The sequence below is a fragment of the Pantherophis guttatus genome, chromosome 6, assembly GCF_059756535.1.
Source record: "Pantherophis guttatus breed Tessera chromosome 6, ASM5975653v1, whole genome shotgun sequence".
Lineage (NCBI taxonomy): Eukaryota > Metazoa > Chordata > Lepidosauria > Squamata > Colubridae > Pantherophis > Pantherophis guttatus.
The window spans coordinates 6,921,436-6,946,586 of record NC_142068.1 but is presented as its reverse complement, the minus strand read 5'-3'; the positions used below and the strand labels follow the sequence as shown (position 1 = coordinate 6,946,586).

Genomic DNA, 25,151 nt, shown 5'->3' with positions numbered 1-25,151 from the left:
GCATTAAGAGTTGTTAACCTAATCTTGTGTAGTTTCTTCTCCAGTAATATTGAGCTGCAAACTAGGGCATACAAAACTTTTGCCAGACCAATTCTTGAATACAGCTCATCTGTCTGGAACCCGCACTGCATATTGGACATTAATACAATCAAACGAGTCCAGAGATATTTCACAAGAAGAGTCCTCCACTACTCGCAACAAAATACCTTATGCCACCAGGCTCAAAATTTTGGGCTTAGACAACTTAGAACTAGATGTCTTTGGTCTGACCTAAGCATCCGAACTGGGAGCATTTCACCCGTGCTTTGGTGGGGGGGAATAAAAAGAATAATAAAAGTATTGGAGCCGTGGTGGCCCAGTGGTTAGAATGCAGTACTACAGGTTACTTCTACTGACTGCTGGCTTGCCTGTAATTTGGCAGTTCAAATCTCACCAGGCTCAAGGTTGACTCAGCTTTCCATCCTTCCGAGGTCGGTAAAATAAGGACCCAATATGCTGATTCTGTAAAACCACTTAGATTGGGCTGTGAAGCAGTATATAAGTCTAAGTGCTGTTGCTATTGGGCCAAAAGACAAAACACACTATCATAATGGATAACTCAAGCCTCCTGATATCTATTAGGTTTAATGATGCTTCAAAGTTGGGCTATTTTTTCTGCTAAAGCTTTAGCATGGATCATTTCCAGATGTGGTCATGGATTAGGCAGCTGGATTTTTGACAACATTTTTAAGTAGGTATTTCTAAACACCCATAGCTCTCTACCTATAATTTGCTGCTTGGATTTAGGACACCTTTCAATCATTAACAGCTACTGCAGAATCTATGCAAACAGTCCTTCCTTATTAGCATGGTGGTTGCACTTGTTTTTGTTGCAAAAGGCTGCACAGTACCAGAGACTGTGCAGAGGTTCTCACCAGAGGTTCTCAGCAGTATGAGGCCTTCATGAAGACATTCCCTTATTTGTAAGCAAAATTGAGTGAGTTTTTCTTTTTCATGATAATGAAGTGAGATTCTTCATGCTAAAGTCCTGATGCTGGGCTTGCAAGGGTAAAAAGTATGAGACATAATCCTGGACTAGATAATATCTCTGTGGCCGAACAAGAGTTTTCTGTATATTTCATGGATGTATGAAACACCATGATTTTCATCATGATTTCCAAATAATGCGGGCATAGTATCATTTTAGGAACTTATTGGATTATACAGTCCTAGTCTTTTTTAAAGAAATCTCATTATTATTTGAGTGATGCAGGGTCAGAGGGAACCTCATTCATGTAGATTAATATATAATAACTTGTTGACAAAATACTAGTGATACTCAAACTAATAATCAAAACATCTTTTTATTTATTCCCATTGATGAATACAGGAGGAAGAGCAAAAAGCATCAGACAAAAGGATATAACCATCTCCAAATCTACTAGTGAGCTTCAAGGAAAAAGAAGTAGCAAAATAATGATGATGATAGGGACATTTTTGATTTTTTTGCTGCCTGTTCTGTTGATTCTCTTCTTCCTGAAACAACGTTGGACTCGAAGACATTTGCCTCCTGGTCCTTTGGCTCTGCCACTCGTTGGGACCTTCTTGTCAACTGGGCTTTGTTCTGTCCCCGTCTCCACACACACACAAACACAGCCAGCCGAGGGTTAAGAAAGCACTTGGCACGCACACAGGTTGTTATCTAAAACTTGGCAGCTATACGATCATCGACTGCCAAGGGCTTTACTTCATCAGTTAAACAGAAAATACATACGAATTGCAAATAGTCCAGTTCCAAACAAGAAACCTTCGGCAGCTTTAAGCGTTGTTCAAGTGACTAGCCAGAGTTAGTGTTTGTTCGTCACAGAGTCTTAAACAGCCACCACACTCTCTTATATAGTCTCTGGGGTGTGGTCCAGTGACTCAGTTATAATCCCTGGCACGCCTCCTTAACTTCTGCAACTGTTTATCACGCCTTCGTTGGCGTGGATCCAGGAACGACAGATCACCTCCCTCGCTCTCATCGGAGACACCTGGCTCCTGGCTAATCTCCTCTTCCTTGGCCGGCACTTGAGGCAGTGCCAGAGGGGAGGGGCCTAGAGAGGGAGGCCTGGCCGACTCCTCTTCTTCATGTTCGGAGCCTTCTTCCTCCGATGAGATAGGCTCGGAGGGTGGGGCCACAACAGGCTTTGGCTCCGTGAAGATTACTTCCATAAGGTATTTAATGCTAACCAGTAATATGCAAGATAATTCTCAATTGTTTTCTTTTAACAATTATGATATAATTCATCATGCCACAATATTCAAGTAATGCTGGTTCTTTTTCAAGAGATTCTTTTTCAAGGTTCTTTTTCAAGAGGCAACTGAACTTTCAGGTTTTTCTTTGAAGATGTTTCACCTCTCATCCAAGAAATTTCTTCAGCTCAGCTTCTTGGATGAGAAACAAAATGTCTTCAAAGAAAAACCAGAAAGCCCAGTTGCCGCTTGAAAAAGAACCTTTGGGACTACCATGACCTGGAGGACTGAGAATCTCCACAGACAATATTCAGGTTAGACTTGTTTATAACTGCTTCACGGAAAACAATGTGAAGTAATGGGGCTGAATATTTAGAAGAGAGATTCTAATTCAATCTTACCAAGAAATGTTTGATAATGGAACTAATTATTCAGAGAAAGAGAGAGTGGATTCCCCCTTCATTTTGTTCAAATGATGCTAGACATTCTCTTGTTGAAGATGCCTTATTCTATATTCCTGCAGTGGACAATAGGTGGAACTTTGTAGCCCAAATGGCCCCTTCTAATTCTGCAATTGTGTAATAATTTCAAAATCTTCTGGGCCTGAGTTCTGAAGAGTAATTTCTATTTTAGATAATGACTCACATGTAGCTGATTGGAGAAGACAGGAATAGAACAGGTTTCTCTGAACAGACAGTTATATCGGCTTTCTATCCTAGATATTGGTACTTATAATGTCTAATTTAACTGCATCTCCATTACTGGCATGTTCTCCAGCTCCATGTTCTCTTAGCAATGTAGCATACATTTACCTTTGCCTGGATTCCACTATTTCAACAGAAAATCAGAGGTAAACGAGTTGTACAACTCAAGATGTAGGATATATACACACATACACATACATACACACACATACACACTCAGGATGTGTTAGAAGATTCTTTTTAACTGATTGAGAACTGTAAAATTATTTTGGGATGCTGGAATAATGCACAATCTACAGGATTCTATTCTTGGAAAGAAGCATCAGAATAACAGAGTTGGAAGATGTTGAGTATTGAATGGCAGATTTGAATGGACAATCAGGGACGTGAGTGGGAAATTCAGAGTAACGTCAGTGGCTGACGTCGCGGACAACTCCTAGCTATAAAAGGAGCTGCCGTGGCTAGGATTCTCTATTGCGATTATGGAGCTAATAAAAGGTGTTTGATTCTACTGCATGTCCTGTCCATTCTTCCGCCCACGAGTTAACAGAAGGGACCTTTGAGGTCTTCTAGTCCAACCCCCTGCTGAAGCAGGAAGCCCAATAACATTTCAGGTAAATAGTTGTCCTCTCTTCTTAAAAACCTTCAGTGTTGGATCACCCACAAATAAGTTGTTCCACTGGTTGATTGTTCTCATTGTAAGGACATTTGTCCTTCGTTCTAGTTGCTTCTCTCCTTGGTTCATTTCCATCCATTGCTTCTTGTCCTGCCTTCAGGTGTTTTGTAGAATACGTTGACCCTTTCTTCTTTGTGGCAGCCCTAGAAGGGAATCTATTGCCTCTCATCACTACTGTCTATTTGCAGCTGATCCTTGCTTATGTTTGTGAAGGCAGACAACTCCCTGTCTTGTCAAACACTTCCCCCAATGCTGGAGGGGCCTGGGATAGCATCGACTTCAGCCCCTGGACTCTCCAGGGAAGACCTGTGGGTAGGACAAGAAGCAATGGGTGGAAACTAATCAAGGAGAGAAGCAACTTAGAACTAAAGAGAAATTTCCTGACAGTTAGAACAATTAATCAATGGAACAACTTGCCTCCAGAAGTTGTGAATGCTCCAACACTGGAAGTTTTTTAGATGATATTGGATAACCATTTGTCTGAAGTGGTGTAGGGTTTCCTGCCTAAGCAGGGGGTCAGACTAGAAGACCTCCAAAATCCCTTCCAACTCTGTTATTCTATTCTATGTGCCCATCAGATGGTCCCGGTTCCAATTCCTCCTTTTCTTCCAAACTGGGATACAATGGGGCCATGACAGCAAGGGATGATGAGTTCAAATCCTGTCTTCGCCCGAACTGGAGCGAACCGGTATCATTGACCCCTGGTATATACATAATTATGTATGTATGTATGTATGTATGTATGTATGTATGTATGTATGTATGTATGTATTTAGTCATGTTTATGTAGTGTAATATTGGAGGCAGTGACTCTTTAAGAGTTATTTGCAGCAAAATTTCATTTTTAATGTATGCCAATGAATGTACATTCAAAGTGACAATGAAGTTATTATTCTATTCTATTCTAATTAAGCCACTTCAAAGATTTAACATATTTAAGTGCTACAATATCATATTGGGCAGTCACATCAATGACTCTTTGACAGCTTCTTTGGCTTTTAGATAAGATTGGACTGAAATTTGGATAGAGAAGCCACATTGTGAAGACATTTGAAAATTGGTTAGCCCAATTGCGAAGTAGCATGCTCAGCTAATCTATCTGGGTTCACAGACCGGGATCTTCAGCCACAATATGGTTTCCAAGTTTTCTAGTTGAATACTTTAACGACTAGATGGCTTTGTACAAGTAACCCTCAATGTATGACCACAATTGAGCCCAAAATTTATGTTGTTAAGCCAGAAATTTGTTCAGTGAGTCTTGTACCATTTTACGATTTTTTTGCCACATTTGTTAAGTGAATCACTGCCATTCTTAAACTAGTAACACAGTTAAGTGAATCTGGTTTCCCCATTGGCTACATTTGTCTAAAGGGTGCAGAAGGTGATCAAATGATCCTGGAATACTGCGACCATCATAAATATGAGTCAGTTGTCAAGCATCCAAATGTAAATCATGTGACCTTGGGGATGCTGCAACGGTCATAAGTGTGAAAAATCATAAGTCACTTTTTTCAGTGCCGTTATAACTTTGAATGGTCACTAAGCGAACTGTTGTAAATCAAGGACTACCTGTATAGGAGGTATATCCAAGTCAACCCTTATTGCTGGGAACAGTGTAGAGTTATCCACCCCCGGGATACATTTCAGAAAAGTAGACTGCATCGTTTCCAGTAAAGGGGCATTTATATATTCCCACAGCTCTGTGCCATTTGTCATCATTGACACTATTTTGCTGTTATATATTTTGATGACTGGAAGTAGACAACACAAGTAGCTATACTTGACGAGCTGCCCTATGGGATTGGCACAGGCTTTTTCTTAAAATGTGGGAGTGAAGGACCTTGCTTTTTGTGAAAACCAGTCCTGTGTGTAGGTAAATCTTAACTTGATGTGTACATTCCCTACCCAAGCTCCAATTATCCATACTCCACTCCACCTCTTCCTCAAAAAATTACTTTAAATCTTCATGTCATTGGGTGTGCAGCAATTTTGTCATCCCTACCTGTACATTACATTAATATGGCATCAGACAAAAGCATACAATCATCTTCAGATCCACCAGTGAGCATCAAAGAAAAAGCAGGAAAATGATGGTGACAGGGGTATTTTTGTGTTTTTTGTTGCTTGCTCTGCTGATTCTCTTCTTCCTAAAAGAACTCTGGTACCGAAGACATTTGCCACCTGGTCCTTTGGCTCTGCCTCTGATTGGATCTGCCTTGGCAGTTGGGCTTTGGCTCCGTGAAGATTACTTCCTTAAGGTATTTAATTCTAACCAGTAATATGCAAAATAATTCTCACATATTTTCTTTATATCACAATTATAGACAAATGTACTTAATCAAGTAAAATACAATGAGGAATACATTTCTTCAAGTGCTAGTGATGAACTTGATTAGTTATTTTAGCAATAGCAATAGCACTTAGACTTATATATCGCTTCACAGTGCTTTACAGCCCTCTCTAAGCGGTTTATCGAGTCAACCTATTGCCTCCAACAATCCAGTTCCTCATTTTACCAACCTCAGAAGGATGGAAGCCTGAGTCAACCTTGAGCCAGCATTTTGTGTTTCCTGTGTTATCTTATTTATCATTGTTAAATTATACCGAGCAACAATGTATCAGATTACAGACAAGCAAATCTGGCTGATATATGAAAAAAAGTTTGGTAAAATGCAATCCTTAGTTGAAAGCCTTTTAAAAAGTTTGATGAAATGATAATGGCTGTTGAAAATATTCAGATGCATGTAGCTGGAGATAAATTAGATTCAGAAAAGGAATGTGATTTGAAAGTGGCAGATTCATTGGAAAGAAATATGGACTGTACACACTGAGAACTGAGTTGATTGCACACACCTCCATGAAGTTCAAGCCTGAATTATTTTACAACAGCAGAAACCTAACTAATTGGAGAAGTAATAAATTGGTTTTCCCTAGTAGGATTGAAGGCAATTTGGGGAATGGATTTATCACACTTAACTGGAAAACAATTTCACCTGGATGTTTTTGAGTAGATAGACTGACTTGGAGATTGAATTTATTATATTTAACCAGACAAAAATTGATAACAGATGGTATTTAGAAATAAATGTGGATATTTGATCCAGGCTGAATCACTGTTACTCTTTTATGTTGCGTCACCTACATGGAAGTCATGGAATCAATCATAAACCAATCTATTACCCTCCACTTAGAGACAAACAACCTGTCAGCTTTGGAAGCCATATTAGGCCGGAAGCTTCAATGCTGCCACCTTCTCATGTGTTGGAAAGTAGGAGGGGGGATTTAGTAGAGGGGTTGTCTGTAGATATAATAGCATTCTTCCTGTCGGTCAAAGTCAGGGCGATCCAGCATCTGGAGAAGGAGTGGTCAGGGTGCTGAGTCGAGATGGGATGGATGTGGATTGGAGCATGTGATGGACTGGGGAGTGAGGGGATGGTTTGGGGGGTTTTGATTTACTGAGGGAAAACCCGGACCTTTCAGATTCGGGTTTTCCCAGATGTGCCAGTTTGCTTATTCTAGTAAAGAGAACTTTGGAAAATGCTTGCTTCCGCGTCTTTACTCGGAGTTGGGGTTTTCTGGAATGCTGACATTCCTCTCTCTACTCTCTAACAAACAATTTGGTTTCAGGAAAAAATTGTCCTATAATCTGAAACTCTTACACTGCAAAAACATATGGACTACACAACTTGACCAGGGCAAAGCAATAGACTCAATTTACAAAAACTTCTGTAAGGCCTTCAACTCAGAGGTACACGACAAGCTACTTCTAAAACTAAAAACTTCTGGATTTCTGCATAAGTGGATAGCTGCATTCCTATCAAACAGGCAGCAAGTAGTCAAAATAGGGAGCGCCCTATCAAACCCTGCACCTGTCAACAGTGGTGTCCTCCAAGGCAGCGTTTTAGGACCCACACTCTTTATACTTTACATAAATGACCTTTGCAATCATATATAAGCAACTGCATTCTCTTCACTGATGATGAAAAACCATTCAACACCACCAACAATGCTGCTACCCTACAAAGATGCTTGACTATGTGTCAGAATGGTCAAACAATTGACAACTCTAAATCTCAACCAACAAATGCTCTGTCCTAAACATTGGCAAAAAAAAAAAAAAACCAGAACACAAAATACAAACTAGACGGATACGACCTAACATACGACCCTCACTCTGTCAAAGACCTTGGAGTACTTATCTCTAATGATCTAATTGCCAGAGCTCACTGTAACAGCATTGCCAGAAAGGCATTAAGAGTTGTTAACCTAATCTTGTGAAGCTTCTTCTCTGGTAATATTGTACGGCAAACTAGGGCATATAAAACCTTTGCTAGACCAATTCTTGAATGCAGCTCATCTATCTTAAACCTGCATTGCATATCAGACATTAATAAAATTGAGCAAGTACAGAGATATTTCACAAGAAGAGTACTTCACTGCTCTACCCGCAACCAAATACCTTATGCCACCAGACTTCAAATTTTGGGCTTAGTCAACTTAGAACTATGCTGACTTGGGTCTGACCTAAGTGTAGTACATAAAATTATCTGCCACAATGTCCTACCTGTCAATGATTACTTTAGCTTCAACCACAACAATACACGAGCACTCAATAGATGCAAACTATTTCATCTGTTGCACTCCAAACTCGATTGCAGAAAATAGGACTTCAGCAACAGAGTGGGCAATGCCTGGAATGCACTACCTGACTCTGTGGTTTCATCCCCAAACCCCCAAAACTGTAACCTTAGACTGTCTACTGTTGACCCCACCCAAATCCTAAGAGGTCTGTAAGGAATGTGCATAAATGCACCAATGTGCCTACCGTCCCTGTCCTACTCTCTCTATGTATTGGTATCCTTATCCTGTATTCAGAATCGTGTTTATACTTATATCTGTTATCTTATACATGCTTGACAAATAAATAAAATGAATAAATAAATTTGGGATAGCCAAGATACCATGATAAATTTTCTATGAGCTGATTAAAATAACGGTTTGTTTACAGAGCGTTTTGAAACTTTAGTCTTGCCTTTTTATTATTATTGTTCTTCTTGTTAACTATTTTGTCATTAATATAACATATATATATTAATATAATATATAGATGACAGGTTAATACTTTGCAAATAGTTTAAAAATTTCGGGAGCCTCTTTTTCAATGGGTGGGAAACTAATATTGCAGCAATGAATTAATCAATATGCAACTAGGGGGGAATAATATCTGTATGTGTGTGAGCTGTTTTTTTTCTTTTCTTTTTGGTAATGCACTTTTTAAAATGTCTTGTTTGTTTTGCTTTTCTTTGAGCTTTGTATTTTAACTTTTCTTTTGAATAAAATAAAAACAGAACTGAAAAAAAGAAAGTTAATCAATTGTTTTAACAACTTACTCACCCAATAATTTATATGGATAGTACTGCTCTTGTGGGCAATTTTAATTCAGTTTACAACCCATCAGATGACGAACGATATTTCAGGGCAGTCCATAATCCCTAGAATAGCAATAGCAATAGCACTTAGACTTATATATCATTTCATAGTACTTTACAGCCCACTCTACGCAGTTTACAGAGTCAGCATATTGCCCCCAACAATCTGGGTCCCTCAATTTATCTACCTCAGAAGGATGGAAGGCTTAGTCAAACCTTGAGCCGGTCAGAATTGAACTGCCTAACTGCTGGCATTCTAATGAATTCTAACCACTGCACCATCATGGCTCATGCACCACCAAGCTCTGTCAATGTAACTGCAGTTGGAAATTTGAGGAATTGATGGCTGAAAAAAGAAGGCAAAGAGATTGAGAAGGCCTCTGATAACCATCCAAATGGTAGCGTTCAAAGGATGTGACTCACAGACTAGCTGTGGTTCACATATCTGTCAATCACAGAAGGATTGGGTGGAGAGAAGGCCACCTCTCATCCATGGCAAGGGGGAATGGAGGAAATGGATAAGAGACGGTGGATTTCAAGCAGAAACATAGAGAAAGCCACATCCCAGGAAAATAAATGATATACAAGCACAAATGTACTTGGTAGGAATCTTTGGAGATGTGTGAAATAAATTTCTAAAGAGCATGTGGTGAAAATTCTTGAATACTCCACTCCTCTACCTGCAACAAAATACCTTATGCCACCAGACTTCAAATTTTGGGCTTCAACTTAGAACTATGCTGACTTCAGTCTGACCTACGTGTAGCTGAGGGGTTGAAGGAGGGGTTTTGGGATTTTTCCTGACCCAAGTATGGAACCATATGCAGGACTGGGGAGAGGACTTCCTCTCAGATGCCACATGAGTGAGGTGTGTTACCAAAGCCCTAGAGGGAGTAGCAGCTGAATGGATGGTGAGACTCCTCAATAATAACTCTCCCTTCCTGAGAAATTATGATCAATTTATGAGAGCCCTCAGAGCGCGTTTTGAGGACCCCTTAGCCAAGTGAAAAGCGAGAATCAGAATGAAGGGCATTCACCAGGGCTGGAGATTGGTGGCAGAATACACCCAAGAGTTCCATGAATTGGCGCCCTACATGAGAGGGTGGTCAGAAGTGGCCCTACTAGAGAATTATAAAGATGGGCTGAATGAGGACATTTACAAAGATTGCAGTTCACGGGGGGGTGGGGGGTCCCTGAAGATCTGCAGAGCTGATACGTTGTAGCAGCAGACGTGGAGATCGATCTGGCATGAAGCCGGCTCCGTGGTGGGCGCTCTTGGGATCAGCCACTCTCCTTACTCCACAAGGGGGTGCCAAAGGCAGCAATGGGGAAGACAGGGCCCAAGCCAAAATCCTCCACGTGTTTCAAATGTGGAAAGGAGGGGCACCGAGCCGCTGAGTGTTTCTCCAAACCAGCGCCCAAGGTGACCTTTGTCAGAGGAAAGAGGACTGATAAAGCACCAGCAAAAGCCCGGCAGACCGCCCTGAAAGGAGAAGTCGTTGAGTTCAATCTCCTGAAACCGGGTGAATTGGGAACTCTGACCATCGCTGATGACAGCGAGACTGACACCGATTCCGAAGACAAAGATCTGGTGAGTCACAATGGGGGCCCCATGACCATCCCAGTAGAACTAAGGGTACTATCCACTGGGGCCCATGGCCAGATGCCAGCCCTTCTAGACTCCGGATGCACCAGGTGCATAATCAGCCCAGACGTGGTTGAAAAGATGGGCCTAAGTCTAAAAGCGATGAAAAGGTCCATCGCATTCTGTCAGCTAGACGGATCGGTGGCAGGAGGGGGCCCAGCCAATTTTGTGACCGAGCCAATCGAGATGCGAATGGGGGATCACCTAGAGACTCTTAGTTTTATAGTGGCCCCAAGCATGGAGTGGCCTCTCATACTTGGACTGCCTTGGCTCCATAAATGGAACCCACACATAAACTGGAGAACGGGAGTTTTGCGCATTCGCTCTAAAAAGACAGGGAAGGAAGGGGAGGAACCTTATTTGGTGGACGGAGTGGAAAACGAGGAGGTGGCAATGGCAACAGACCACATTGCGGGGGAGGAAAAGATTCCAAAGGAGTATTGGGACCTCTGGGAGGTGTTCAGCGAGAAGGCCTCAGATGTGTTGCCCCCCCCACTGGCCCACAGACTGTACCATTGAAATATTCCCTGGACTAAAACTCCCTAAGCCAAAAATCTACCCCATGACCGCCCGAGAGATGGGGGAACTATGAGACTTTCTTGACAAAAACTTAAAACGGGGTTTTATCCAACCGGCTAGGCCAAGGGTGGCAGCACCAGTACTTTTCTGGGAAAAGAAGGATGGATCCTTTCACTTAGTGGTTGACTACAAAAACCTGAATGTCATTTGTGTAGAAAATGTCTACCCCCTGCCACTCATGAAGGACATGCTAGCCCACCTAGGCAAGTGGAAAATTTTCACCAAACTGGACTTGCGGGAGGCCTATTATAGAGTTCGGATTAAGGAAGGGGATAAATGGAAAACGGCTTTTAACTGCCTGCTGGGATGTTTCCAGTTTCGAGTGCTCCCTTTTGGACTGCAAGGAGCCCCTGCTGTGTTCATGCAATTAATCAACAAAGTACTGCATGAACACCTGTACAAGGGGGTGCTGGATGACATTCTTATCTACACCGAGAACATGGATGACCATGTAAAGTTGGTGAGGACCGTCCTGAAAAAACTTAGAGCTGCTGAACTGTATGCCAAACTATCCAAGTGCAAATTCCACCAAAACAAAATTGACTATCTGGGATACCGCATCTCGCATGAGGGAATAGAGATGGATCCGGAAAAGGTCCAGGCAGTTTTGGAATGGGTCCCACCCCGCATCCGCAAACAACTACAGAGCTTCCTGGGCTTTGCTAACTTCTATAGACAGTTCATCCCCTCATTCGCCAAAATCGCATTGCCAATTACAAATCTTCTGAAGACGAAAGGAGAAATGAAACCAAAGCCCTCCTGGCCCCTCGAATGGACTATGGACTGTCAGGCGGCGTTTGAGAAACTAAAACGGCTGTTTGCTGCTGAACCGGTCCTTAAACATCCTGACATGGACGCCCCTTTTGTTGTACCAGCTAACGCCAGCGATGTAGCAGTAGGGGCAGTATTACTACAAGCCAATGCAGAAGGAAAGCTGCAACCCTGTGCCTATACCTCTTGTAAGCTAATGGAGACTGAGGGGAGGTGGGCCATATAGGAGAAGGAGGCTTTTGCAGTTCATTGGGCACTGTTAACGTGGAGACAATTCCTTGAAGGAGCTAAGCACCTGTTTGAGGTGTGGACTGACCACAAAAACCTAGAAGCTTTGAAAACGCCACATAAACTGTCCCCAAAATAAGCCCGCTGGACTCAACACTTCAACCAATTTAATTTCTCCCTGCGCTTCCTTCCTGGAGGGAAGAACTTCATGGCAGATGCCCTTTCTAGACTGCCGCAATACAATAGTGTTAGAGAGGAGGTGATTCGGCCAATTATCCCCTCAATACAACTAGCTGCACCAGTAGTTACTAGAGCCCAGGCGAAAGCAGATCCAACTTTGTCGGACAACTTGACTAAGCAACTACAAGAAGCCCTAAAGACCAATGAGTGGTTTCTGGCCCATTCAAATGAGTGTACACTTCGGGAAGGACTTGCTTGGATGGGAGCCAAGCTATATGTACCCGCCAGTCTGAGAACAATAGTTTTACAGCACACTCATGATGCCAAAGTTGCTGGGCATTTTGGGTTTGTGAAGACGTTACATCTAGTTAAGCGGCAATTCTGGTGGCCCGCACTCAAGAAGGATATAGAGACATATGTGGCCAGTTGTCCCATGTGTGCTTCGGCCAAGAGGCCTCCTGGAAAGCCACCTGGACTGCTTCAAAGTGTTGCCAGATCAGGTGCCCCATGGAAGGAAATCTCCATGGATTTTATTGTAGAATTGCCCGAAAGTGGGGGAACAGAGTTATTTGGGTGGTTACTGACTTGGTTTCCAAACAAGTGCATTTCATCCCATGTCCCAAGATCCCTTCTTCAAAAACACTTGCAAAAATGTTTGTCCGACATGTATACAGGTTACATGGAGCTCCAGAACATATAATTTCAGATAGAGGAGTTCAATTTACCTCCCATTTTTGGAAGGAGTTCCTAGGCTTGATAGGCTCCATCCAAGGGTTAAGCTCCGCCCACCACCCCCAAACTAATGGGGCTTGTGAGAAAACCAATTCCATTTTAGAACAATATCTGATATGTTACATAAATTATCAGCAAGATAACTGGGCAGATTTATTGCTGTTTGCAGAGGTGGCCTATAATAACTCCATACATAGCAGCACAGGGTTTACCCCTTTCAAGGTGGCTTCTGGCCAAGATTTTGTGCCCATTCCAGAGTTGCCTCAGGAAAAACCACAAAACCCCTCCTTGGTTGATTGGATTGAACAGTTACATGCCACTTGGTCTGTAACTCGCAAGGCACTGAATGAAGCACATCGGGCTCATAAGGCCCAAGCCGATAAGAAGAGGGTTCAAGCATGGACTTATAAAGTTGGTGATATGGTTTACCTCTCCATCAAATACTTGCAAACTGTCCAAAAGTCTAAAAAGCTTGGTCCCAAATATGTGAGTCCTTTTCCGGTAGTTCGGATCATTAACCCAATCACAGTACAATTGGAGTTACCAAAAAATTTGAGGTGAATTCATCTAGTGTTTCATGTAAGTTTGCTAAAACCGGAGCATTCATCCTCTTTACGTCCAGACCAAGAACCTCCTCCTGTCCCCATACTAATCGAAGGGGAACAGCATTTTTAAGGTCAAAGAGATCTTAGACTCTAGAAAGTATCGAGGTAAGGTGCAGTATTTGGTGGCCTGGAAACATTTCCCATTATCTAAGGCTGAATGGGTGAATAAATGAGATGTTCGCGCTCCTAAGAAAGTACAATTGTTTCACTCCAAATATCCTGATAAACTGTAATCTGTTTTTTATGTCATGCTCTATTTCTGTGATCATCTGTTTTATGTCATTTTGGTTTCTTGTGGGAATAATGCCTCTTCTGCAGGAGGGCCGAATGTCAGCCACTGCTTTCTTGCTCATTGCTTACTTGCTCAGCTGCCATGAAACGGGGGGAGGGGGAAGCTATTGGAATTCTTGGGAGGGGGGAAGCGAGCTGGAGGAGAAACAAAAGTAAAACTTTGCTGCAGTGGTTTTCTTTGAAGCTGGCTGATAATGTCTCCAGGTCAACGGTTGTGGCATAGCAAGAGGATTACATTGCCAGACGTTTGCTCCCACATGACCCCTGGAGAACCTGTGGATTGGATGATGGACAGTTGGGGAGGATGCTTTCTATATGTGATTTTCGTGCCTTTGCTTCAGACCTTGCTTTTCTTTGACTGCATTCAGTTCTTATCTAGTAAAAGTTACCTTTCTCTATGAAAATGGAGTCGGGTTTTTTCTTTCTTGGATAATGAAAGGAGGCCGTCCTGATAGTAGTACATAAAATTATCTGCCACAATGTCCTACCTGTCAATGACTACTTCAGCTTCAACCACAACAATACATGAGCACATAATAGATACAAACTCAAGGTAAACCGCTCCAAACTCGATTGCAGAAAATATGACTTCAGTAACAGAGTGGTCAATGCCTGGAATGCACTACCTGACTCTGTGGTTTCTTCCCAAAACCCCCAAAACTTTAACCTTAAACTGTCTACTGTTGACCCATTCCTATGAGGTCTGTAAGGGGCGTGCATAAGTGCACCAGAGTGCCTACCATCTCTATCCTAATATTTCTTTTTACTTTTACTCTTTTCATATATTCAAATTGTTTATAGTTTTACCTGTTATCTTATATATGCTTGACAAAATAAAAATAAATAAATAAGTAAGTAAGTAAATAAATAAATAAATTTCTTAGAATTGAGGATTTAGGAAAGCCTGTAAGTGGCATATTAACTATAAATAATCTGTTTTATTTGATTGTAACATTTCTCAACTTTGATTCACTTGGCAGCCTGCAAAACAATATGGAAATATATACTCCATTTCGCTTGGACATCGCTTTGTAGTAGTGCTGTCTGGATTCAAAACTGTGAAAGAAACAATGACCAGCTTCCCAAAAGAATTCTCTGATCGATCAGATGATGCTTTCTTCACTGCTTTAGGGAAAGAAAGGGGTAAGTGCAAATAGTAAGGAATTGTATCTGAAAAACCATCACACTGTTACAATTTGTATAATATGCATAACATGGGGGGAATAGGCAAGGTATAGTTAACAAAATGATTTAAATTAATGAGGTATGCAAAAGAAATATAGCTATAATCCAGTTTTCACCAAATTATTATATGTCTCAATTGTATTTTATCTTGTCAATTACATTCATACATTGACTTAGACATGACTTCTTTTTCACTAAATATCTACCTGCTTTTTCAGGTTCTCATCATCCCCATTCAACAAAAACTTTCTCAATCTTCCCTTGCCTCTTCAATCCTTTCCTTTGTTTCATATTTTGCCTTTTTTTTAAAAAAATTGCCTCTTCCTTCAAATTTTGCCACTTTCTCCAGCTTGGATTTTCATCAATTCTCTCTATATGGTCAACTCACCTAAAGGCACTAATTTCATACTGACTACCCACATATAGAACCATCAGCTTTCAGTACTTTCTGTGTATAAGAATTAGATTTAGTCAGTGGTGGGATTCAATTTTTTTAACAACTGGTTCTGTGGGCATGGCTTAGTTGGGGGTGTGGCTTGGGGGGGTCATGTGACTGGGTGGGCATGGCTAGCTGGTCATGTGACCGGGTGAGCATGGCTATGTGCATAGGGACTACTCAGAGGGCTGAAAAAAGTCATTTTTGACTGGTCCTCGCACTTTTGACCGGTCCTCACACTTATGACCATCCTCACATTTATGCCCGTTGCAGCATTCTTAACAACCATGTCAGTCATTTCACAACTACTTCTCTTAACCATGGTGACAAGATAGGGAGCAAAAGGTAAAATGTGAGGACAGTCGTAAGTGCAAGGACTGATCAAAAGTGTCAGGACCTGTCAAAAATAACTTTTGCAGCCCTCTGAGTAGTCCATATGCACATAGGGACTACCCAGAGGGCTGAAAAAAGTGATTTCTGACAGGTCCTCACACTTTTGACCGGTCATCATTTATTTATTTATTTATTTTATTTATTTTCAATTTATATACCGCCCTTCTCCCTGAGGACTCAGGGCAGTGCACAGCCAGAATTAAAAACATGAAATACAAATATTAAAAACAATTAAAATCTATATAAATTTGGCCCAAAATTTAAAAAACCACAAACCAATTAAACATTTAAAAATTTAAAAAAAAAAAAAAGATGCCCATTGCAGCATTCTTAATTAAATTAATTAAATAAAAATGACTTGCTGGAGCGGTCGGAGGCAGTCCCTCCCTCTTTCTCTCGGTAGATGCGCAGTGGCAGCGGCAGCAACGCACCTACCATACCATCGGGTTGCCCCTCTGCATGGAGGTGGCACCTTAAGCCTGCGCCCCACTGCATGTGCACCTGCCTGCCCGGCTGCACCTGCAGCCGGCTCTGGTTGCTCTTACTAGGTGTCCTAATGGACCACTTCTTAAGTATGAGCTGAGATTTGTTGCAGTTGACAAGAAAGCGAATGCAGTTCCAGGCTGCATCAACCCAAGGGTAGCATCAAGACAATGAGAACTGATATCACCACTTTACATCACTCTGGTGAGACCACATTTAAAATACCGCATCCAGGGCTTCCGGTTTGGCTTCCGTTGTCGCTAGACGGTCTTTTGGGACCACCACCCCCGCCGCCCGTAAAGAGCCGCCTTTACAGCTGGGAGGCGGCTCGAAAAACTCTGTTTCCTTAAGGAAATGTGAGGTGAGCCGGCAAGAGCAGGTAGAGCCCTCTGCGAAATCCCCAGAGTTTTTTTTTTACTCTTGGGGAGGAAGCACGATGAGGCTCCCTATCCAGCTCGCTGCTGCTCCGGGCTTTGGGAGAACTCTGCGCTTTGCAGAGCTAGACGATGTGACCAACCTAATTAGCGAAAACTAACAGATTGCTTGAATAAGCAGGATGAAATCTGGATTTGGGACTCTAAACTGCAAGTATTTGTTACAACCCTATGATTGATTTTAAGAATGAAGAAAGAGTGAAAGGGGAAAAAAAGTTTAAAATGGCGGCTGGCTGAGGCTTGAGAAGAAAGCTGAAAGCGAAAGTCTTTCCGTTTGAATGGTTTAATATGTTACAAAGTATTTGAAGCAATAGTGCTGGCTACAAGAGAAGAGAAAAAATTTTTGTTTCATGCTTCTTCCTTTCTTAGAGACTTGATATTGATATTGTGTGGAGAGAAGACTTTTTCTTTAAAAAGAGTCTGTTTGTGTGGCAGGATGGCGTTAAAACTGACAAAGCCAGACAACCAAGCTGTGGGGGGGGGGCTCCCCCATTTATAAATCACAAGAGCAATTTTTGAGCTTGCAGATGCAGAAGAATGGTTTTAAAGATTTAAAGGAATTTGTTATGGAGGAGTTGGCAAGACATGATGAGATTATGAACCTGAATCTTGAAAAATTTAGACAGGAAATTAAAGAGTTGGTTTAACAAAAGTATGATAACCTGAAGCGCTATATTGTAACAGCTTTGAAAAGCTTTTCAGAAATAATTGTACAGATGAATAAAGGTATCAATTTAGAAATAGAGTCTAAAATGAAGGAAGCTGATTATAAGATTCATAATTTGGATAATAAAATACAAAGAATTGAAAATGATTTGACAATGATTCAAGAAAATAGCTCAGAAGTAGAGTCTAAAATGAAGGAAGCTAATCACAAGATTTACAATGTAGATAATATAAAGGAAAGGATTGAAAACGAAGTTACAATGATGCAATTCAGATCTATGGAATTTGCGATCAGAATGAGGGGAATACAGGAAAATAGCAGAGAAGACTTGAGAAAGATGTCTGCTGAAGTTCTGGCTGTGATTTTAAAGGTCAGCTCTGAAGAAGTATTCTGTAAGATTGATAAGGCCTACAGAATAAATTCCTGGGTGGCAAAGCAAAGACAAGTGCCTAGAGATGTGGTGATTTATTTTACTGATAAAGGAATAAGAAATGATATTGTGCAAAAGTCTTTCAACTCCACTTTAGAAATGAATGGAATGAAGATCTGGATATATAAAGAGCTGCCGTCCAAGATGTTAAAAGATAGAAAGGACTTTGGATTTTTGGTGACTGAGCTAAAGAAATAAAACATCCCATTTAGGTGGGATGCTCCAGTTGGTATAATATTGAGATATCAAGGAGAAAGATGTCAATTAAACACTGTTGAAAAAGCAGAAGAATTTTACAACAAGGTTTTTAAAATGGGCCCAACATCTCCACGTATGCCATCAGTGTTAGGAATACAGGAGGGGGATAAAGAAAAGCAAAATGAACAACAGATTGAAACTCAGGCTAAGCAAATGGAGATGGAGGTAATGGAAAAATGACAAGCTATAGAGGGCTTTTTGGATGAGTCGCTTTTGGATTCTCCTTCAGAGGCTATAGCTGGATCACCTATAAATATAAGAGAGGCGGCTTTGGATCTTGATTTGATGTCTTATCAAGTTAAAGACCAGCATGTAATTCAATCAACTGATATACAAGTCCTAGAAAGGCAACCAGGGTGGAGATCTAAACCACAACAAGTTAAGAAAAGAAGAAGCAGGTTCTACAAAACTAAAAATTTTTAAACTACAATTCTTTTTTAGCCAACAGATTAATGCCAGTTATTTAAGAGACGATTAAATATAATAAGCGGGATTTATAGAAGGCTGATACATGAAAATATAGTTGAGGCAAATTGCAGACTTATACTATTTTGAGAAGAATAACAGATCTCTGCAGTGCTGGTGTTTTTGGGATGTGGAAGATGGCCTGTGATTGAGCGGATTGGAACTTTCTACTTTGGACTCTCTGAAAAATGGATTACATATATGTTGAGCTATAAGGCAAGAGAACTATGGAATTGGGGCATGCAGATGATCTGGCTGTTACCCTAACGTGGTTGTCGGAATTAATAATCTAGATAAAAGACATTACAGAAGATACCATATGGAATATAAATATAAAGTCACTCAGGGGTTTTTTTTTATATACAGAAATACTTATTAATGATGGGGGCAGATGGTAATTGAAGATACTGAATATACTGTTGGAAGCAGGACTTGATGTTACCGTAACATGGTCGATGGAATTAACAATCTAGTTGAAAGACATTACCGAAGATACTACATGGAATACAAATTTAAAGTCATTTGAGAGTTTTATTTATATATGGAAATATCTTTTAGTGATATGGGCAGAAGAATAAAGATATTAAATATATTATGTATGGTAGACCTGTAGGAAAGTGGGTGAAATAAAATTGATATGGTACAAGGTGATAGGTAACGTTACTGATTGCTTAGTTTAGGAAAAGGGATGCTATGTTTAGATATTAATATACTTAAAAGATTTGAATTAAGAGATATATGTATGGGGGTGGAGGAAATGGGTAGATTATGAGTAGAATAAATGCCAAATTAGGATTTATTACATAATTTTATAGCCAAATGCTGTTTTTTTTTATTGAAAAAGTTTTCAAATACAAATTTTTCCCCCTTTTTTTCCCCCCTCCCCCTCCCCCTCCCTAACCCCCCCTCCCCACCCATCCCCCCCTGTGACTTCTTCATAACAAAAAAAAAACCTAATTCATAACAGATTACTTACTCCCTCCTCTAAATATTGACCTTTAATTACTAAAAATATTATTAATATTATAACATCCCCCTTTATCCATACATTTCTGAAAAGAGAAAAGAAAGGGAAAAAAAAAAGGACATTATACTATAACATTATAGAATAACTTCTCCACTTAACTATACGATAAGTCCTACTTTAACATTTAATCTTCTATATATATTACTATAACATTTCAAAGCGGCCTTCCCCATAAAATCTAGTTTAACATTTATTCCACTCTATCCATTTCCTCCACTCCCCTAAATATATCACTTAAAAATCCCTTTTCTTAGACTAATCAATCTACTAACTAGCTTATTCACCCACTATCATGCAAAATTACCATACACAACATTTCTTAATATCTTTGATTCACTGCCCACACTACTTAAAAATATGTCTATATTTTCCAATATATCTAAATAAAAAAAAAAGAAAAGACAATGACTTTAAATTTATAATCCATATAGTATCTTCTTTGAGGTCTTTCCACTGGATTGATAGAACCAACATCCATAATCGGGTAACATAGCTTGCTGGTGCAACAGTTTATTCAGGATCTTCAATCATATCTGCCCCCATCAGTAGTAAATATCTTCTTATATGTATAAAAGTAAAAAACAACCACCCGAGTGACATTATAATTATATTCCATATAGTAATAATTATGGGTTTCATCAGGATTATTAATTCCCATCATTGTAGTGGGTAACAACCCGATCTTCTGCATGCCCCAGCATAATTCTCTTGCCTTGTGATTCAAGATAATATAATATGTTTATCAACACAAAAAGAAATTCCAAAGTGGATAATTCAAATCCATCAGGTTAAGGCTCGTTTCACGTCCCCAAATTACGGCCATGCAGAGATCTGCCACAATCCTCAGGATGATATTAACCAATACGTCGCCTCTTCCATGTTTACACATAATCATTCATATTTTAAAGTCACTGGCTTCACTGTTGCCTGATTTAGAAATTTCTATTTTTATGCCACCTATTTCTTTTTTTTTTCTTTTCTTTTTGTGGGTTTGGTTCTTTCCAATCAACAACAATATCAGGTCTCCAAGGGAAAAAAAAAGGAGAAAAAGACACAGGAGCGAAGTTTTGTCTACAAATGTAGCCAGTGGTATTTATTCCGCTACATTGTAGTAATAAAAAACGGAAGGACTTTCCCTTTCAGCCTCTCCTCCAGCCGACGCCATTTTAAAAGGCTTTTTTCCCTCTTTCTTTTCCTCCTCTCTCTTAAGTAATTTTTTTTTAAAAAAATCAGTAAAATACTTGCGGTTCAGTATTACAGGTCCAGCTCACATTTTCTTTGAGTAGTCTGTTAAATTTGCAGGCTTGCTTTTGACGCCTGGCTCTGCATCAGCAGAGGTCTCCCAAAGCCCAGAGCGGCGGCTGGGGATGCGGGGCATCTCATCCGCTCTGTCCCAAAAGTAAAGGAAAAACTTTTGGGACTCCGCAGAGAGTTCTACCCATCCCTGCCGGCTCTATCTCCGTTTCCTCATGGAAACGGAGTTTTTTCGAGCCGCCATTCCGTTGTGAAGGCGGCTCTGACAGGCGATGGAAGCTGACGATCCCAAAGGAACGTCTGGCAGCGACAAACAGCAAACCGGAAGTCGCCAAATGCTGTTTTGAAATGTATAGTATACAGGGGACATAATAATAATGTTAGAAAGAAATGTTTAGCACATAGGGGGTGGTGTAAAAGGGTGGTAAAGTATTATATAATGTAATATTAATTTGGATTTCATCTTGTAGAAGCCATGGGGGGAGGGGAGGGGGAGGGGGGGTTAGGGAGCGGGGGGGGGAAAGGGGGGAAAATTTGTATTTGAAAAACTTTTTCAATAAAAAATAAAATAAAATACCGCATCCAGGTTTGGTCACCACGATACATATTGAACCCTGGAGCATGTGCAGAGAAGAGAATAAAAATGATAAAGAATCTGGAGGTTAAATTGTACAAAGATGGGTATGTATAGCCCCGTGATTGTGAACCTATGGTATATGTGTCACAGGTGGCATGCGTAGCCATATCAGTGGGCACGCCAGCTCAGCTCTGGCATGCATGTGCACGCCGGCCAACTGGTTTTTGGGCCCATTTCCAAACTCCCGGTTGGACAGGAAGTGATTTTTTTTGCTGTCCCCAACCTCCAGAGACTCCTAGAGAGGCTCTGGAGGCTGGGGACAGCAAAAAACGTCACTTCCTGTCCAACTGGGAATTGGGAAATGGGCCATTTCAGGTCTCTAGAGGGCCTTCAAGGGAGTGGGGAAGGCTGTTTTCGCCCTCCCCAGATGCATAGAGAGGATCTGGAGCCAGGTGAGAAAGAAAAATGGGCTTACCAGGCCATCGCGTGGCAGGAGCTGGGGGTGGTGTTTGCATGCGCATGCACAGGGCAGGGCACATAGAACTATGGGTGCGGGCACGCACATGTGTGAACCTCTCCTGCCCCCCTGGAACGCAATGGCAAAAAGGTTAGCCATCACTGGTATAGCCTATCGAAGAGAAGGATTAGGGGGGACATGACAATTGCCTTCCAGTACTTGAAGATTTGAATTGTTCTTTAGGGTACCATGGGACAGGACAAGAAGTCCACATAGTCTTCGACATACGATCACAATTGAGTCCAAAATTTATGTTAAGTGAGTTTTGCCCCATTTTACAGCTTTTTTTATCATAGTTGTTAAGTGCATCCTTGCAGTTGTTAAATTAATAACATGTTTTTTAAGTGAATCTGGCTTCCACATTGACTTGCTGGGACCCTGGGACACTGCAATTGTCATAAATATGAGTCAGTATCCAATTTTGATCACATGAGTATGGGGATGCTGCAATGGTTATAAGTGGTCATAAGTCACTTTTTTTTACTGCCATTGTAACTTTGAACAGTCACTAAACAAACTGTTGTAAGTCAAGGACTACTTGTAATGACTGGAAACTTATCAAAGAGAGAACTGATGAAGTTACGTAGTTTCAGTAATGAAACATCTGCAAGAAAACAACCAAGCTCAGAGAACATCAAGGACATCTCATTTCAACCCTGAGCTACAAATATTCTTCATTAGTAACTTGATTAAACTTGGTGAATAAAAAAGGCATTTTTGCTGGTTAGTTTTAATCTTATAGGAGGAAGTTACAAATGCCACACCTGAGAATATCTTGTCTCTTGTGCCTTTAATGTATGTTCTCTTACCTGAACATTTACATCATCTTAGAAGCTTTTGATGTCCATCATATAAGATAGAGGATGGCAAGCACGGCATCTGTGGTTACTATATGTAATGACCACATGTATCTCCTGGTGTCCATGTGACTCCCAAAATGAATAAATGTTTTTATAATAAAAATTAGCATAGCCAAAATGTTTCAAAATGGCAAGGTTGCACAAAAGTTTGGTATTCCCACTTGAAATTCAGGGAGATGTGTAGCAAGAACTAGACTTTAATGGGTTTTTTTTTTTAACATGAGTGTTATAAGGAATCATTTATCATTGTCTGCTGATGCCCTCAGGAATTATGTTCTCCAATGGCCACACCTGGAAACAGCAGCGACGGATTGGCATCAGTTCTCTGCGGAAGCTGGGCCTAGGGAAGAAAAGCCTTGAGCATCAAATAGAAGACTCAGCTCAGATGTTGGTGGAGCTCTTTAGACAAAGAAAAGGTATGTAATTTGGGGTAATGGCTCAAACCTCTGTCTACAAACATTTTTCCACTGTGTATTTTGAACAAGAAATGTGTATTTGATATGTGTATTTGATATGAATTTTTCTTTACATTTTTGAAACAATTGATAGAGTTCCCAATAAATTTTTTCATCCTGTAGCAGTCCTGTTCTTTAATAATTCATTATGAAATATCTTCATTTGCAGGACAGCCCTTTGACCCATCAATTCCAGTAATAAATGCAGTTTCTAATGTCATATGTGCTTTGAGTTTTGGGCATCAGTTTGCCCCTGAAGATGAAAACTTTCAGAAGTTAATTCAAGCCCTTCAAAGTATTGTGGAATTCAGTGGTCGCTTTTTTCATTTGGTGAGTCATGTTTTCTATTAAAGAGGCAAAACTCTTTCCCTCAGTATTTTCATGTAATCATGAATGGAATCCATGGAGGAAGCCTTGGAAATCATCTTTTGTACTATTATTCCTAGTAGACTGGACAAGTCTTTTAAGTTTTCTTGTCAAGATTTTGGAAGTGGGTTGCCATTGCCCACTTTCCAGGGTCTGAGAGAGAGGGACTGGTCCAGTTTCACCCAATTGACTGAGTGCTTGAGTTGGGACTAATACTCAGTTTCTAATTTGTGCATTAACCTCTGTACCAAAGTGGTTCTGCCAATGAAGGAATCCATCATTTCAGTATTCACCAGCAGTTGGCTGTCCATCCCATGTTTAAACAGTTCTAGAAAAGATGGTCTACCACTTCCTGGGTCAGTCCGTCATTGAACAGTTTTTACAATTTTTTCCTAATACCAAACCAACATCTGCTTCATTCTGATTTAAACCCATGGCTTCCATCCAGAACTTCTTTTGCTGCATTAACAGAGGGATAGAATCAAAATCACATGAAGGGTTAGTACCACTTTACAAGGCCTTGGTAAGACCACACTTGGAATATTGCATCCAGTTTTATATCGCCATGATATAAAAAAGATCTTGACACTCTGAAAGAGTCCAGAGAAGAGCAACAAATATGATTGGAGGCAGGAGATTAAAACATATGAAGAATAGCTGCAGGACTTGGGTATATCTAGTCTAGTGAAAACGAGGAGTAGTGCTGCATGATAGCAGTGTTACAATATCTAAGGGGCAGCCACATAGAAGAGGAGGTCAAGCTATTCTCCAAAGCCCCTGAAGGCAGGATAAGAAGCAATGGATGGAAACTAATCAAGGAGAGAAGCAACTAGAACTAAGAAGGTATTTCCTGACAGGAAGAACAATTAACCAGTGGAATGGCTTGCCTTAAGAGATTGCAGCTGCTTCATCACTGGAGGTTTTTAAGAAGAGATTGGACAACTATTGTCTGAAATGATATAGAGTCTTTTGCTTGAACAGGGGTTGGACTAGAAGACCTCCAAGGTCCCTCCCAACTCTGTTATTCTCTTATGAAAACCTAGCAAACCGAATATCCAATCCATGTAGTTAATTCATTTTTTAGCTTGGCATGTGAATGCAGATTTTTTGAAGAACGGATTAGTTAGCCATGGTTAACCATATTTAGAAAGGCTCCTGGAGAGAATGAGAGAATAAGAGAATTTTATAATATCTTTATAATAATCAATCTGCCTCTAACATAATTCTTTTCTGGAAGAACTTGGGAATGGCTTTTCTGAAGGACTTTTGAGTTCTGACACTAAAACATGG

General features: G+C 40.6%; 1 protein-coding gene across 1 annotated transcript in view; it reads left to right on the top strand.

Annotated features, from left to right (window-relative positions):
* The first annotated feature begins 5,573 nt into the window (after window positions 1-5,573).
* LOC117679765 (cytochrome P450 2J5-like) overlaps window positions 5,574-25,151 on the top strand; it is a 29,523-nt gene continuing 9,945 nt past the window's right edge. Inside the window, exons 1-4 of the mRNA XM_060682890.2 lie at window positions 5,574-5,852; window positions 15,035-15,197; window positions 23,307-23,456; window positions 23,665-23,825. Coding sequence (XP_060538873.2) covers window positions 5,682-5,852; window positions 15,035-15,197; window positions 23,307-23,456; window positions 23,665-23,825 — 645 coding nt within the window. The 5' untranslated portion in view covers window positions 5,574-5,681. The remainder of the gene's footprint in view (window positions 5,853-15,034; window positions 15,198-23,306; window positions 23,457-23,664; window positions 23,826-25,151) is intronic.